General features: G+C 43.1%; 1 protein-coding gene across 1 annotated transcript in view; it reads left to right on the forward strand.

Annotated features, from left to right (window-relative positions):
• Positions 1–18757, forward strand: part of LOC126176321 (fibrous sheath CABYR-binding protein-like) — a 187934-nt gene continuing 169177 nt past the window's right edge. Inside the window, exon 1 of the mRNA XM_049923471.1 lies at positions 1–88. Within this exon, the coding sequence (XP_049779428.1) occupies positions 1–88 (88 nt within the window). The remainder of the gene's footprint in view (positions 89–18757) is intronic.

Raw genomic sequence — 18757 nt, forward strand, 5'->3', positions numbered from 1 at the left:
ATGGCGCGCAAGGATGCTATGCAGCTGCAGTTGGAGATCAACTCGGACGAGGAGTGGAACGATCTGATCTCCAAGAGCGGTCTCATAGGTAGGCTACCATCTCTAGAGGCGATTGAATGGTGCTGGGAGAAAAAAGCTCCGGCTTGTGACGTACACCATTCCTTTCTCTGTAGCCCTGGAATGATAGTCTAGGTATTGTTTCCAAAGTTCGCGTCTCACTGGCTCGAGAGCGAGAAAATAATCTGGATCCTCTTTGCATCGATGTTATTGCTGGAAAGGAAGGGAAGCAGTGTATCAGATTATTTATATCTTCAGTTCTTATTAATTAAATATTGGCACAACTGCAAAAAGCGTCGTTCACCGAAGCTTAGACATAGCAAACGCTGTTTGGTACTAAACTTGCTTGGCAAGCGAAGTATTTTGGCACGCAAAGAAAAAAAGTACTCTGTTGAGTACGGTGTATGATAAGAATGAAACTATAATCTAGGGACGAAACCTTTATCCACTTCAAAAAGATTAAACGTAACTCCACCGGTAATTGAATTTCGGGAGAGATTTTCGACGTGCTTAGAGGCACTATAGTGGTCCACACCATACCAGTAAGGGAATTACGGATTGTTTACCGATGTTTTTAAGGGACCGCTGTTCTGTCGCCAGAGAGAACAGAACGAGGCCCACGAGAAAGACAGGCCGTGGCGCTTACGTCACAACACGTCACTCTGCGGTTCTAACGAGTGCCAGCAGCCATTTCCGGCGGGGAGCGAGTAACAATTTCAAACTAGTTTGATAGTTCTTGACTGCGCTTTTAAACGCATGCAAGCTCTCGATAGCACACGACAAAGTTAAGACCTTTTGTGGGTACCTTTACATCGACATAAGGTAAAGCCGGGAGAGATGGCGCACATTTTCATAATCGCATATGTTAAGTGTCATGGTGCATTTGTTTAACTTTTTTTTTTTGTACAACTAGACACACTAGTTGTCTATGACATACAATCTTTTTGGCTCTTTCAATGTAACATTTAAACATAATATTTGACCATGAAAACATCTTTACATTGAGGCGTTTGTTCCCTTTGATATGGATGATGTGGTGCATGCTAAAAACTACAAAACGACCTTGTTTTTTACGCCAGAACCTCTATGTATACACTTATAAATACATTTTTGTTACAAATGTGTTGTGGGGCGAAGAAAAAATTTTAAAGTGCTGGCAATAGTTTTTTAATATCTTGATTACATATCTACGTAGTTCATTGGTGTGCGAATTTTCATTCAACTGTATATTATTAGTTTTTGTGTTGTTACCTCCTGTTTTTGACTTTACAATATTCCAAACAGCTTTCATTTTATTGAATGCGTTTCTTTTGTATCCCTCATTTTCCATCATTTTGGCAACTTTTTATTACTTTCCTGAGAATTATTTTATAGTTTTTAAAATACCTGTCAAATTCTGATGTTGTGCGACATGTTTTTGTAACTCTGTAAAGGAATCGTTTCTCTTCACATGACTTTTTGGTACCTGTAATGATCCATTTGCTTGAGTGAGACAGTTTTGACCTCCTAATTTTAAGTGGAAATGCTACATGAAAATGATATTTAATTGTATCCATAAGATATTAAATTTGTCAGATATATTTCTAGCACCATAAATTTGCTCCCATAATTTTTTTAAAGGATTTCTGAATATTTCAACATTCTTCTCATCGTAAGATCTGGTCTCATATGTACTTGTCAGTTTGTTCACCTGATCACATTCAATATTGAAACTTATGGTTTGTCCACAGTGGTCTCCAAGTGCAGTCTTTATTATTTCTGCTTTGTAATGTTATTGATTATAGTTAATTATTATTTGGTCTATTGTGGATTTTGAAGAGCAAGTTTTTCATGTTGGGGAATGTATTGTGATTTGCAAGTTATAAGAAACTAAGGGATTCAGTAGTTCTGTTCTTATTATATGGGACACAGCACCTCCGAGGTAGCAATGATGTGGGAATTTTTCCGTATGACCATTTCACGACTGTAACGTGAGTATCAGGAATCTGGTAAAACACCAAATCTCCGACATTGGACTATTGATGACCAGAAACGTGTTGCTTGGTCGGATGAGCCTCGTTTCAAAATGTGTGGAGCGATTGGACATGTACATGTATGGAGACAACCGTATCAGTCGATGGACACTGTACATCAGCAGGGAACTCTTCAAGCTGATGGAGGCTCTGTAATGGTGTGGGGCATGTGCAGTTGGAGTGATATGGGACCCCTGATACACCTAGATACGACTCTGACAGGTGACACATGCATAAACATCCTGTCTGATCATCTGCATCTATTCATGTCCCTTGTGCATAACGACGGACTTCGGCAATTCCTGCAGGACAATGCGACACCCCATATGCCCAGAATTGCAATAGAGTGGCTCCAGGAACACATCTGCTGGTCACCAAACTCACCAGACATGAACATGATTGAGCATATCTGGGATGCCTTGCAAAATGCTGTTCAGAAGAGATCTCCAACCCCTCTTACTCTTACAGATTTATGGGCAGCTGTGTAGCATTCATGGTGTCGTTCCCTCCAGCACTACTTCAGACATTAGTTGAGTCCATGCTACATCGTGTTGAGGTACTTCTACATGCTCACAGGGGCCCTGCACTACATTAGGCAGGTGTACCTGTTTTTTTTTAGAAATGGTGTGAGGTGGATAAAAAATTATGAAGTGTTAACAATAGCTTTTTAATATCTTAATTATATATCTAAGTAGTTCACTGGTTTAGATAACTAATTCACTTACTGACCCAAGCAGCTTAGAAGGGTTGAAATGTCCGTTATCGATTTGTGCCTCAGATGACATCCAGTGATTAGTTCACATTGGAAGTCACTGAGCACACCTGGCCGAGTCATTCTGCTGTTAGTTCTGTACTGACGACACAATACTCCCCACCTCCTTTTATATAGGCGGGACCACCTCTCGTGACGTCTACTGGTTCAATGCACGTGACATAGAGGTGTCCAGACACTTTTGTTCGCCCATGTATGCAGGGGGCGAGGCTTACTTCCTCCACTCCACCAACCCCCCCCCCCCCCCCCCTTCCCCCTCCCCCATTGCCATCGGGCGAACACCCTACACAAAGCTTCGAGAAGCATAATAAGTGAGAGATCAGGAAATGCACAACATCCCGCTACCTATCACTCCTGTAGGCACTGAGAGGGAAAGATTGGTTCAAAAATGGTTCAAATGGCTCTGAGCACTATGCGATGTAACTTCTGAGGTCATCAGTCGCTAAGAACTTAGAACTAATTAAACGTAACTAACCTAAGGACATCACACACATCCATGCCCGAGGCAGGATTCGAACCTGCGACCGTAGCGGTCACTCGGCTCCAGACTGTAGCGCCTAGAACCGCACGGCCACTCCGGCCGGCCAAAATATTGGTCTAAATACAGTGCCTGAAGAGGCATTTTGAGCAGCCATCCCTCCCGCTCTTCATACGGGAATGGAATGGGAGAAAGACTGATTACGTGGTACCTTGAGAAGTGTCCTCTGTCATGTACTTCACAGTACATTTCGCGAAGTATGACTGTCCGTAGGGACTTCAGAAAGTACGTCATATGTTACACATGTCGTCTCAGGTCTACATTACGTGTAATACTTATCAAAAAATATGTAAAGATATTGACACTAGTAGTGTAACTAGCAGGTTACGATGCACTTGACGTCTAAAATATGACCGTGGACTGTAAAATTAAGTGTCATAATGCTATTCTCACATCCAACGTTGCAGCGTCGTAATACATAACTAATGAGTGCAAATGGAAAACATTCTCAGTATCATTTTTTTCTTAAAACGCGTTTTCAGTGCTATTGTGTTCTTGGTACTGTGTTGCATGTGCCTAGAGCTGATCCAGATGGCAAATCACGGTGATAGTCTTTCAGACACGCGTTAGCAGATGACGCCTGGTCTTTCTGCCAAGCTGTGCTTCCTTCTGGAGTACCGGAATTTAAAAGATTTGGGAAGTGGATTTTACTGACCACAGGTCTACTAGTTAAAAACGTATTGCTGTACTTGTACTGTCACAAATGGTTGGTGGTGTCTCAATATTAATGACGCAACAAAAACAATCTTCCTGCTATTTTGTCGAAAACTGGTATTTTCGAGACCATGGCTGTGTACAAAATACGAGTTGATTGTTGCAAAGGAGAAAACTGTAACCAGCTATTTATTTACTCAGATAGCACCGTTACTTTCAGACGGCTGTGCAAGTTTATATTATATATGAAGTTGTTCAGGCTGACTGTTAAAACAGCCACCAGCTAATGAAACAACAACAACAAACCAAACCAAACGTGAACAGCTGTCTGAGGATGAACCTGTCGGTCGAAATTGGTAACGCCGTTATTGTGTAAATAAATAGCTGGTTGTTGTTTTATTCTTTGCAAGAATCAACTTGTAAAAACTTTCTTATTGACACTTACGAACAATCTCGGCCGTGGTATGACACTTAGAGCTTTTATAATAAAGCAGTTATTTTCTAATTTGAATCCTTTTTCTTCCCCCGCGGTGATGCAGTGAGCTGCATAATTCTGTCGTATCAGAACACCTTCTCAATTTTCTGAACACAAATAATTTATGTACAAATAACCGTGTCTCAGCCGCTTCGCTAGGTATCCTTTCTTACACAAGATACGTTGATGATGTTCTAGTCATCTATAACGGACCCGCCGATAGTATTGGTCATATATTTAAACTTTTTAACGACCTCCATGAAAAAATTTCTTTCACTATTGAACTCGAAAACGATAACCGCCAATTAAATTATTTAGACTTGACGCTTACAATAGAAGACAATAACATCACTTTCAATATTTTTCGAAAAGAAACGTATACTGACGAAATCGTACCTGCTTCCTCTTTTCATCCACAGTCTCAAAAAAATGGCCTTTTTTCACTCTGCCGTCCACCGAGCCACCTCCATACCACTTTCAACAGAAAAGTTTAATGAGGAGATTAATTTACTTAAAACCATAGCAGTCAATAATGAATATACGCCTAACATAGTGGACGATATCCCAAAAAAGAAAACTGCAAGAACTACCACGCTCAACACCTCATGCACCGAAATTAACCCAAAAAAACGTTTTTCTGTTCCTTTCATAGGACCCGTTTCCTATCAGATTCAGCGCATGCTTCGCAACAAATACAACTGCAATGTTACCTTCTCTACTAATAATAATCTAAAGAGAAACTTCATTCATAATTTGAAATCCATTCGCTCCCCTACAGAAAGTTCTGGCGTTTATAAGATCATCTGCGATACCTGCTCCTCCTATTATATAGGGAAAACCGGACGTGCTTTCACCATCAGATATAAAGAACATCTTTTGAGAAAGAACGGCACCAGTCCCCTAAATTCATCCTTTGCCGATCATCTCTCAATTACTGGACACGTGCCTAAAGCCATAGGCGATAACAATATTCTGCATACCGAAAGAAGGGGCGTAGGTTAGATGTCTTAGAGGAATTGGAGATTTTCAAACATCTCACTCGTCATGATGGCCTCATTCTCAACGAACAGCTGCAGCTGCAAAATAAAAACTTTTTTGACTGTATAAAGCCATTGCTTGATCTTTGATTCAGATTTCCTCATGCAGTTTACCGAAATGTTGTTTTCCTGTCACATCTTTGCTGTTTTCTTGTATGTCATAACTAACGTTTTTACGTTACAAAATGTGTCTCTATTTAAGGCAGATAAATATGTAACTTCATTCTGTTATTATTAATGCTTACGTTATGCCTGAATCAGCTGCATCACATTTTCATGTGTCTAATTTTGAATGCACAGTAGCCTAGTTGTTTCTGCGCACGTAGCAACACCATGTTTACTTGCCCACACTTTCTAAAGTGGGCGCCTCAGTCTTGTTGCAATCCTTGTTCACAGTACGAGCAGCCCTTAGCGGCTCGCCATCTCACAAGTGTTCATGACGTCGCCTTTCCGGCTTAGTTCTTTTCAATATGTGACTTGTAAGTACTGCATCTTTTCGAGTCAGTACAAACTTTAATTTTATTAATGTACTATATACTTAATGTTTTAGTACAGTTAGTCTAATTCTGAAGACGACGCTCATAGTATCGTCGAAACCAGGTCAATTTGACTTAATATTTGTGACCGAGGGCTTATTTGTTACAATATAATACTTTTTTTTCATTGTCCTGCAAATGTTAGATTTGGGACTTAGAACGTTTTTCCATTTCCCCGTACAGAAAGAAGGGACATGAAGTGGTTACAGACAGGTGCAGATCCAGGGTTAGGTCACGAGGGGGTTGGAGGGTGTTAGGGGGAGCGCGTGTGTGGTTCATAGTTTGTTACTATCGCCCTCCTCTCCCTCGATATAATTTGCCGTCACCCATACTTAGAACATGGATAATAATAAAAACAATAAAAAATGTAACACTTTTAAATGGAACATTTTTATGTTCATCTGTAAACTTCACAAGTTTGTTTGGCACGGAATTGTTTTAAGGACTGAAAACAGCAACAGAGTCCCACAACTTTTAACAAAATTATAAATTACACGACATACGATCGAAGTGTGCACTCACGATTAAAAGTATTTTCAAGGGGAACGCAAAATTGCCTGTCTTACCACGGGAAATATTTCACTGATCACCTATTCAAGGTCTAATATAAGAGACGAAATTAGGTAACGTGAAGACACAAAACATCGATGTAATAGGACGAAAAGTTCACGCTTCAGTGCAGTGACCTTCAACAATATCTGAACAAAAAACTTCTTCAACCGCCTCTGTAGGGTTGCACAGCTATTTAGTTTCCAGAGTGCAGGTGTGGGATTTCAATAATGTGGACAAAGCAGAGTGGAATAGAACAAAATCTACATACTTAAACCCACTTTTTTCACAAACAGTATCACTTCTGCATTCAAGAGTCCAATATCAAACAATTACATTTTAAAACGATGATAATGGTGGCTCAGTTGTCACAACCTGTCTTTCGTGAAGGAGTTTTATTTCGGTGCAAGAAGTTGGTTTTACAACCCAGGGTAAAGTCTGATCCTAAAATGACGATCTTGTACATTTACTTGTGGTTTTTAAGAGTGCACTCTTACAAAATCAACAGTCCTCCTCATGTACAGCTTATGTTGTCTAAAGGAGCACATTATCAAGATGATGGCAATATTTTGCTGTCTTTGGTGTGTTCTCGGTCGTATTTTGTCGCTATTTTGTCTTTTTGCTTTACCAAAGTTCCTCTCTAAGATATTCAATAGGTGATCATTCACATGTTTTGTCGTGGTAACAGATATAATTTTGCAAGCGAGTTGCTCCTGTCACTATTCTTGGGATGAGCAGCTTACATTTCAAGAACATTGTCTTGCAGTTCTGAGAGTTTGAGATCACGTACACCCCAGTAGTGGAACAAAGCAGCGTCGCTCCACTTTCCATTGTTGCCAGATGCATCCAAGAAGGCAGCGATTACGTCATCGAAGATCGTGGCCTGTAGACTTGGACACATGACATCATCCAAGATGGCGGTCGTGACGTCATCCAAGATGGCGGATTGTGGCAGGAAAATAGGTCACTTGGGCTACTTCAACTAACCTAACCCCCTCCCCCAGAAAATGGCGGGAAGTTCAAATTCCATCAGGACAATACAACATACCTATTTAACCACTACCTCCACTAATTTAAGTCATCCAACTGCCACCTCTTCCTAGGAACTGGCGGGAAGTTTGAATTCCATCAGGACAATGCAACACACCTTTACTGACCTAAGAAAATGGTAGGAAAATAGGTCACTTGGGCTATCTCCACTAACCTCAGTCGCCTGACCACAACTTCTTCCTACGGGTTGGTGGGAAAAGGACCCTGCCAATGTTGGCCATAAGTCTTTATTTTGCATGCAGTCTTTATTTAAACAATTTGATCCAGTACAGCCATCCAGTGTATTCACCACGAGGTCTGGAGTCCAACTGACCTAGTACACAGTACCACCACCAGAGGGCACTGTCGTACATTCCATGACATAATCCAAGATGGTGGTCTGGGTTGGGGAGAAATGGCGGGCAACAGTGTGGTCACCATGGTGTCTGGAGTCCAACGGACCTAGTACACAGTACTGAAACCAGAGGGCACTGTTGTCCATTCCGTAACATAATTCAAGATGGTGGGGGGAAATGGAGGCTAACAGTGTGGCCGCCATGGGGTATGGAGTCCAACTGAGCTAGTACACCGTATCTCCACCAGGGGGTGCTGTCGTCTGTTCCGTGATGTAACCCAAGATGGCTGTCTGGAGGGAAAGTGACTCAGCCTGTGGTGGGCTGCTGGAGAGAGGAAGGACTGTACTTTATTTATTTTGGAACAATTTATTTAGGGATGGATTTTAGATAGTATATTTATCACACTGATACAAAACACACACTCTGACATGCTTGGGGTCAGGCCACACAGCCTACAGACTTGTAAACTACATCTAAATTACTGATATAATGCTCTGCAGACACGCAAACAACTCCTCAATTACCGAAATAATTTCAGTACACAACACACAGACATGCAAACTCCTCCTACATAATACAGTTCACTGACATAAAGACACAAAATCAACTCGTAAACTGTCCAAATAACGCACAGCACAGCCTACAGACCTGCTTGCAAAATAATGCAACAGACATGCAAATAATATGCCCAGGCACCGCCTGCCGCCCACCGCCCCCTGTCCACTGGACCACACAGGAGGCTACCGTAGAAGCTCCCAGAGGTCGGGATGAACCAGCAGCTGCCCAGCTATGCACAGGTGCCCGTTCAGGTCCCACAAGCATGAGGCGGCGGCAACCCTTTCATATCTGACACCTCAGCAATTCTTCTCAAAATACGTGATTACCTAGGCACCATTGCTGATGCGACCAGACAGGAGCAAAGACCTATTTGCAGTGTGCAGACGCTCCAATGGCGTGTGTCGTCGCCACCACAAGCTACTGCCAGACACAGGCCAGCGTGAGTCATTGCTCTCACGCCGTACTGCCTACAGTGAGCAGGTGAGAGTTGGGTCTATTTTTTTGGTACACAGAGTTTTTCGAGTGTTATACTGACATTACAGAACTCACGCTGGTCCCATACACGAGACGCCTCTGGGCAGCATGTGTCATTACCATTGCTGACGTGATACCTGCGGATACTGACGTCACAGAAGAGCGCAGGGTGCATTGTTCCTAGCGATCCTAACAGGACATGTGACCTGCATTAGCCATGCACGTGTACCCGGCGTGGCTGACGCATCATGCGAAATGTTCGTCCTTCTATCAATATATGTCTCAGAAATGTTAAACGTACTCCTCGCCACTAAAAGCCTGGGCACGCTCGCGAGAACACCGTTAATCATGGATTCTTGTTGTTTGGAAAGACAGCACTCTGTAAGCACAGATGTGGGGAGGGGGGCAGGGTGAAGCAGAACAATTACGCAAACAGAATTCGAAGCACTGTCTTACAGAAGAGGAAAAAATTGCCAGACTTTTCGGTATCCTACAGCTACAGGTCTGGAGATGTCCTAATGCCACAGTGGCAGATGAGAGACGACATCCCCGCTAGAGATGGATGGCCTTCTTCAACTTGTCTTTGAACACTTGCTTTCTCAGGAAATTCTGTAAATACTCTCCCTCCATCTTGTTCAAATCACTTTGTAGATACTCCTATGTCCCGGCACAAAGGATGCCCTGTGAATGAACAGAGCATAATGATTGTATTTTGTAAAGATCACCATATTGCACCAAAAATTAAACCTTGCAAAGTGGCCTACAGATCGTCAAATATGGAAAGACTCTTACTCAATTACACTGCTCTCGCACTGAGGACAGGAGCTTGAATATTAGAGCGCAAAACGGATGTCCAACCCAGCAATATATCACTGCACACCATGTCGATGTAGTAAACATACAATTCGTATCCTGCGCCATACAAAATCAGCTCCTTTTACATCATTTGTACATATACCGCAAAGACAAACAGCATTGTATACAATCCTCACAGCAGTAGATATTTCCAGTGAGGTCAGCTGTCATCCACCCCTGATAGGTGACCAGAGCGCCCTCAGCGGACCGAAGTCACTGCCAGAACTGTTCTACAAATTTGGGTCGTTCCCCCTCAGCAGAAACGCGTTACTGTTTCTGCTTGCTTGCTTGCTTTTTCTACACCCATCTCGAGACTCTGGGATTACAAGAACACATGTATTTTCGCATTGTTTGCCACAATATTATACCATTTTCGCGGTACTTCTCGATATCAAGCACACAACAGTATCCTAACGATCTCTCACGCAACATAATTCCGAAAGTATAGACTGGAAATTATTTCTCTACAAACCCGAAACTTTAGCTAGGTGGGGCGTGCTGTAAACCACTGCCTAACTAGAAACTTGTCACGTCTGCGAAGACATTTATGTGGAAACTCGAAAAAAATAGAGAAAACTGATATTTCCACTTGCGAATACCGACGTCGATGATGTAGCAGATTCCAAATCATCCCTGCCGGCCGGTGTGGCCAAGCGGTTAAAGGCGCTACAGTCTGGAACCGCGTGACCGCTACGGTCGCAGGTTCGAATCCTGCCTCGGGCATGGATGTGTGTGATGTCCTTAGGTTAGTTAGGTTTAAGTAGTTCTAAGTTCTAGGGGACTGATGACCTTAGAAGTTAAGTCCCGTAGTGCTCAGAGCCATTTGAACCATTCCAAATCATCCCTATAATTTAAAAGGTCAACAAAGGTATTTCCATCTCTAGACAACCGGCAAACGTGTCTTCCAAATGCTAGATGCACACAGCACAATCGATCTTCTCTCAGGCGCGAAATATGCAGAAGTGGTTAACCGAACAATTTACATGGGAGGGAATAACGGTCCAGCACAAACACACCTCCATGTTCAATTTTCTCAAGTTCCCATACGGACACGAAAGCTATCCAACACATACTATGTATTAGTTCACTACTCGGTCGTCTACATGGTTAAGTCATCTACATTCTGACACTCCAACAGGCCTCTCCATTCAGACAGCTCCTACCGTTAATGGGAAACAAGAATCATCCCTGCACAGGTCACCAGCGCTGCACGCCAAGCACTCACAGGTAGAATCATCATCCTAAGAAATCGGTCACATATATATTTTATTCCTGTGCTTACAACTAAATGTTACGATCGCGATCTCAGTTGAATGACATTCGACAATGAGCGAAGTATCAGAAATACACCCTGTTGATGGCTGAAGCTCTGGAAAGCTGTGGATAAGCAGCAGCCAGCAGCAAGTCGCACTCTTAGCTCACTTATTTGTTTTATAGTTTAATTCTTAATTTCTTTGCTTGTTTTTGGGTACTTGCATAATTTAATTCACAAATTTCGGGCATATTATAGTATTTGAGAGTTGTAGCATCGCGTTTTAGTGCCCGTATAGTGTAAATTCGCGTAGTTGTCAGTCAACTGTTTGTTTTGAACAGCGTGTGAGATAAAAGAGAGGAAAAAATTGTTAGGAATGGATAGGGACTGCGCCTGTTGTGTGTGGATTCAGGGGGAATTGGCCACAGTCCGTAAACAGCTGGAAGCTGTGTTGGCCGTGGTCGACAGGCTCCAGGCTGTTGCCCTGGGCCGTGGTGACATTGTGACACCCGAGGCGAGCGCCTTGGCGCCTCTGGAACATGTAGCATCGCCTGGGATCTCTGATGCCACTGCGCCCTCGGATTCAGACGTCCCTGCCGGTCGACACTTGCCTGACGTTGATTGGCAAACTGTGACAGGGTCGCAAATCCCTGGGCGGAAGGCGAAAGCTGGTGCTGGTCGCAAGGCTGTACCCTTATGCCTCCTTAACAAGTTTGAGGTACTGCCCACTGCTGAAAGTGCTTCTGAGCCAGCAAGGGTGGCTTCGCCTGTTTTGGCAGTGGCCGGTCTTCCTGAGAGGTCCGGACTTGGGCAGAGGGTGGGATTGCTTGTCATTGGGAGCTCCAATGTTAGGCGGGTGATGGAGCCCCTTAGGGATATGGCAGTTAAGGACGGGAAGAAAGCCAATGTGCACTCTGTGTGCATACTGGGGGGAGGCATCCAAGATGTGGAAAGATCCTTTCGGATGCCATGAAGGATACAGGGTGCAGCCAACTGCAGGTGGTAGCTCATGCCGGCACTAATGACGTGTGTCGCTATGGATCGGAAGAGATTCTCTTTGTTTTCTGGCGGCTATCTGAGTTGGTGAAGACTGCCAGTCTTGCTAGCGAGATGAAGTCAGAGCATCGTCGACAGGACCGATTGCGTACCACTGGCACAGAGCCGAGTGGAGGGTCTGAATCAGAGACTCAGACGGTTCTGCGAACGTTTAGGCTGCAGATTCCTTGACTTGAGCCGTAGGGTGGGGGAGTTTCGGGTTCCGCTAAATAGGTCAGGTGTCCACTATACACAGGAGGCGGCTACACGGGTAGCAGGGGCTATGTGGCGTGGACTGGGTGGTTTTTTAAAAATGGTTCAAATGGCTCTGAGCACTATGCGACTTAACTTCTGAGGTCATCTGTCGCCTAGAACTTAGAACTAATTAAACCTAACTAACCTAAAGACATTACACACATCCATGCCCGAGGCAGGATTCGAACCTGCGACCGTAGCGGTCGCCCGGCTCCAGACTGTAGCGCCCAGAACCGCACGGCCACTCCGGCCGGCACGGTTTTTTAAGTTAGACAGTCTCGGGAAAGATCAAAAAGGGCTCCAGTCTCAAAGGGTGCAGGGCAAAGAAACGACGGGAATCGACCAAGCAACAGTCGGTATTCTAGTTGTAAATTGTCGTTTCTGTGTTGAAAAAGTATCACACCTTCAAGTGCTGATAGAAAGCACTGAAGCTGAAATCGTTATTGGAACAGAAAGCTGGCTAAAGCCGGAGATAAATTCTGCCGAAATTTTTACAGAGCCGCAAACCGTGTTCAGAAAGGATAGATTAAATAAAGTAGGTGGTGGTGTGTTTGTGTCTGTTGGTAGTAGCCTATCTTGTAGTGAAGTTGAAATAGATAGTTCGTGCGAATTATTATGGGTAGAGGTTATACTCAACAGCCGTACCAAAGTAATAATTGGCTCCTTCTACCGTTCCCCCGACTCAGATGATATAGTAGCTGAACGGTTCAAAGAAAAGTTGAATCTCATTACAAATAAGTACCCCACTCATACAGTTATAATTGGTGGAGACTTCAATCTACCCTCGATTTGTTGGCGAAAATACATGTTCAAAGCCAGTCGAAGACAGAAAACATCTTCCGAAAGTGTACTAAATGCTTTCTCTGAGAATGACTTCGAACAATTAGTTCATGAGCCCACACGAATTGTAAATGGTTGCGAAAACACACTTGACCTCTTAGCCTCCTAATCTAATAGAGAGCGTCATGACGTATACAGGGATTAGTGAACACAAGGTCATTGAAGCGATGCTTAAAACCATATCAAGCAAAACCACTAAAAATAAACGCAAAATATATCTGTTTAAAACAGCAGATAAAAATTCGCTTGATGTCTTCCTAATAGAGAGTCTTCATTCCTTCCAAGCTAATTATGTAAGTGTAGACCAGATATGGCTCAAATTCAAAGATACAGTATCGACAGCAATAGATAGATTCATACCGCATAAGTTAATAAGAGACGGGACTGATCCACCAAGGCACACAAAACACGTCAGAACACTGTTGCAGAAGCAACGAAAAAAGCGTGCCAAATTCAGAAGAACGCAATATCCCCAAGACTGGTTAAGTTTCACAGAAGCTCGGAATTTAGTGCGGACGTAAATGCGAGATGCTTTTAATAGTTTCCACAATGAAACATTGTTTCAAAATATGGTAGAAAACCCAAAGAGATTCTGGTTGTATGTAAAGTACACCAGTGGCAAAAAAACAGTAAATACCGTCACTGCGCGAAGGCGATGGAAATGTTACCGATGATGGTGTCACTAAAGCGGAGTTGCTAAATACAGTTTTCCGTAATTCCTTCACGAAAGAAAACGAAGTAAATATTCCAGAATTCGAAACCAGAACAGCTGTTACCATGAGTGACATAAAAGTAGATATCTTAGGTGTTGCAAAACAACTCAAATAACTTAAGAAAGGCAAGTCTTCCGGACCATATGGTGTACCAATCAGGTTCCTTACAGAGTATGCAGACACAATACCGCCTTTCTTAGCAATCGTATACAACCGCTCACTTGACGAAAGGTCCGTTCCTAAAGACTGGAAAGTAGCACAGGTCACACGAATATTCAAGAAAGGAAATAGGAGTAACCCATTGAATTAAAGACCCATATCACTGATCTCAATTTGCACTAGGATTTTGGAGCATATGCTGTACTCGAACATTATGAATCACCTTGAAGAAAATGACTTATTGATACATAACCAACAAGGATTCAGAAAATATCGTTCTTGTGCAACATAGCTAGCTCTTTATTCCCATGAAGTAATGAGTGCTGTCGACAAGGGATCTCAGATCGATTCCATATTCCTAGATTTCCAGAAGGCTTTTGATACCGTTCCTCACAAGTGACTATTAATCAAATTGCGTGCATATGGAGTATCGTCTCAGTTGTGTGATTGGATTCGTAATTTCCTCTCAGAGAGGTCACAGTTCGTAGTGATAGACGGTAAATCATCGAGTAGAACAGAAGTGATATCTGGCGATCCGCAGGGTATTGTCATGGGCCCTCTGCTGTTCCTGATTTACGTAAATGATCCAGGTGATCATCTGAGCAGCCCCCTTAGATTGATTGCAGATGACACTGTAAATTACCATCTAGTAAAATCATCAGACGATCAGTTCCAATTACAAAATGATTTAGAGAGAATTTCTGAATGGTGCGAAAAGTGGCAATTGGCACTAAACAAAGAAAAGTGCGAGGCCATCCACTTGGGTACTAAAATAAATCCGATAAATTTTGGGTACACAGTAAATCGCACAAATCTAAGGGATGTCAATTCTACTAAATACCTAGGAATTACAATTACGAGCAACTTAAATTGGAAAGACCACATAGATAATATTGTGGGGAAGGCAAAACGAGGACTGCGATTTGCTGGCAGAACTCTTAGAAGATGCGACAAACCCACTAAAGAGACAGCCTACATTACACTTGTCCGTCCTCTGCTGGAATATTGCTGCATGGTATGGGATCCTTACCAGGTAGGATTGACGGAGGACGTCGAAAAAATGCAAAGAAGGGAAGCTCGTTTCGTGTTATCGCGCAATAGGTGTGAGAGTGTCATTGATATGATATGCTAGTTGGGGTGGCAGTCACTGAAACAAAGGAGGTTTTCTTTGCGGCGAGATCTACTTACGAAATTTCAATCACCAACTTTCTCTTCCAAATGCGAAAATATTTTATGACACCCACCTACATAGGGAGAAATGATCATCATAATAAAATAAGAGGAATCAGAGCTCGATCAGAATGATTTAGGAGTTCCTTTTTCCCACACGCCATTCGAGAGTGTAATTGTAGAGAAGTAGTATGAAAAAGGTTCGATGAACCCTCTGTCAGGCACTTAAGTGTGAATTGCAGAGTAACCATGTAGATGTAAATGCAGAAATAGAAATATCAGTACCATTCTTATGACTTGACATACTCTTCCCTTTTCTATCACAGTACTCGACGTCAAATCCTTACGTATGGATATAGTCAATTCCTTTGCCTGATGCTCAAGGCGAACCTATCATGCACCACTTACTGCTAACTATAATACTTCTTCAATAACTGATCGCTGGCGATACGAAATAATGCTGACCGAAAATCAATGATGGGTGGACATGTCTCATAAAATTTTCTTGCGATTGCTACCACTGTTTCTTAGAAAAAGAGGTTTAATCGTTTTACAAACCGCCAGATGTTAAAAAAAAACCAATCCCAACAACTACTGTATGTTACTGTCACAAGCAGCATTGGGTCTACATGTGAACACAAGTATCCATGTTAAAAGCTACATCGGCTTGATAAATCCACGTATGGCATTACCGACGAATCATTTGGTTTTTCCAGACAAATACCGAGATGGTGATCGCCGGAGTGTATATCAACAGACCAGCAGTCCAGTTTCACGTAGCCCACGATGCAACCTCATGATAAAATCGCCGAATTTTGAAAGTGATTCTTCTAAGGAATGTGGTATGAAACCGCTATTTGCAACCCCTCACGCCGCTGCAACTAGATATTTCTTCATTATATGTGACGTATTCTGTCTCAATACCATGTCAGAGGTTCTGCGATATATCCACTGAGTTATAGGCCATGACTGATGCAGGAGGATCACAACCAGTAGTAGATGGTGTGCTGATTGAGGTCATAAGAAATGTACACTAGCTTTCCAGATGTCTAGTGCTACACTGTCCACTAGAAATGATGTCTGTGATTTGGAATCAAGTCTTTCCATTCAACCACATACATGCATTGGATCCTATGGAGAAGTCTTTCAATGATTACAGCAACAAGTGAATCATATTCCTGGCACTCTCATATCTCGAAGCGAGTCACCTTTCTCGAACCCATCTGCTACAATAAAATTCCCACCTCGTTTTAGGTAGCCCCTATGCATCTTGCAACTACCCCTCAGACTCTGCACTATCATCCCTGCAGCTTTGCGCACGTGATCGTACCAATGTAAGTCGGATTTGAGTAGGGGTCGGAGTAAAACTATATCTACCACCTTCTGTAACCCGTGTAGAAACAGGCAAAGCTGAGTTACTGCGACAGAACTGTGTTTTGACCATTTGACGGAAACGAAGCTTGCTCCTGCAACACGAGGTAGTATAAAAGACGGTATGGGAACTGGGGGAAGGGCGTGGATTTTTCTACTGCATTGTGGTGCTTCTTCAAACTACAAGCAGGTACTATAGATCCACGTCCCTCAGGGCCCATTCACGTCTATCGCCCCAACATTCTATCATCGTTATTCTATTCCATCCACCAAAGAAAAATTATGAACTATAAAAGCTCCACTTCCATGATAGGGAAGTCAATAAGATTTTTACTGCATCATTCTCCTCCCGTATATCGAAAACAAATACTGCATGCATACCGGCATTGAGCACAAGTGACGATCCTATTAAATATACAGGCATTGATCCACTGCACAGACCAGTTGAATGTTTCATCATCTGTGGAGAGTTTCCAAGGGCATCCTTTGTACCGGGACATGGGAGTGTCTACAAACTGATTCGAACAAGATGGAGGCAAGGTATGTACAGAATGTTCTGAGAAAACAAGTGTTCAAAGACAAGTTGAAGCAGACCATCCATCTCTGGCAGGGATGCCATCACTCATCTACCACTGTGGCATTAGGACATCTCCAGACCTGTAGCTGTAGGATATCGACAATTCTGGCAATTTTTTTCTTTTCTGTAAGACAGTGCTTCGAATTCTGTTTGTGTAATTTTTCTGCTTCACCCCCCATTCCCTGCCATCTGTGCCTACAGAGTGCTGTCTTTCCAAATAACAAGAATCCTTTTATGATTAACGGTGTTTTCGCGAGCCTGCGAAGGCTTTTAGCGGTGAGAACGTTTAACGTTTCTGAGACGTATATTGATAGCAGGATGAACATTTCGCGCGATGCGTCAGCCACGCTGGGTACACCTGCATGGCTAATGCAGGTCGCATGTCCTGTTAGGATCGCTAGGAACAATGCACCCTGCGCTATTCTGTGATGTCAGTATCCGCAGGTATCGCGTCAGCAATGGTAAACACACATGCTGCCAAGAGGCGTCTCGCGTATGGGACTGGCGTGAGCGCGCCTTGGAGTTCTGTGCTGTCAGTATAACACTCGAAAAACTCAAACTGTGTACTCAAAAATAGACCCATCTCTCACCTGCTCACTGTAGGCTGGAGCAGCTTGATAACTATGATTCACGCAGGCCTGCGTCCGACAATGGCTTGCGGCGGCGACGACGCATGCGCTCTGTTGGAGTGTCTGCACTCTGCAAATAGGTTTTCGCTCCTGTCCGGTTGCGTCAGCAATGATGCCTATGTGATCACGTATTTCGAGAGGAATTTCTCAGGTGTCAAGTATGAAAGGGATGCTGCCATCTCATGTCGGACGGGCCTGAACAAGCACCTGTGCTTGGCTTGCAGCTGCCGGTGCATCCTGACTTCTGGAAGCGTGTGCCTCCTGTGCGGTCCAGTGGACAGGGGGTGGCAGGCGGTGCCTGCGCGCGTTGTTTGCATGTCTGTTGCTTTATTTTGCAAGCAGGTCTGTATATTTTGCTATACTTTATTTAGACAGTTTATGAGTTGATTTCATGTCTGCACATCAGTATACTCCATTATTTAGGAGGAGTTTGAGTGTCTGTGTGATGTGTACTGAAATTATTTCGGTAATTTAGGAGTTGTTTGCTTGTTTTCTGAACATTATTTCAGTAATTTACGAGTATTTTACAGGTCTGAAGGCTGTGTGGCGTGACACCAAGCATGTCAGAGCTTGTGTTTTGTATCAATATGATAAATATACTATATAAAATCCATCCCTAAATAAATTGCTCCAAAATAAATAAAGTACAGTCCTTCCTCTCACCATCAGCCCAGCACAGGTGAGTCATTTTCTCCTCTAGACAGCCATCTTGGGTTGTGTCGTGGAATGGATGACAGTGTCCTCTACAGGCAGTACTGTGTACTAGTTCAGTTGGACTGCAGACCCCATGGTGACCGCACTGTTTCCCTCCATTTTCCCCCGCCATCTTGTATTATGTCACGGAATGAATGACA

Source organism: Schistocerca cancellata, chromosome 3 (assembly GCF_023864275.1).
Source record: "Schistocerca cancellata isolate TAMUIC-IGC-003103 chromosome 3, iqSchCanc2.1, whole genome shotgun sequence".
NCBI classification, from domain to species: domain Eukaryota; kingdom Metazoa; phylum Arthropoda; class Insecta; order Orthoptera; family Acrididae; genus Schistocerca; species Schistocerca cancellata.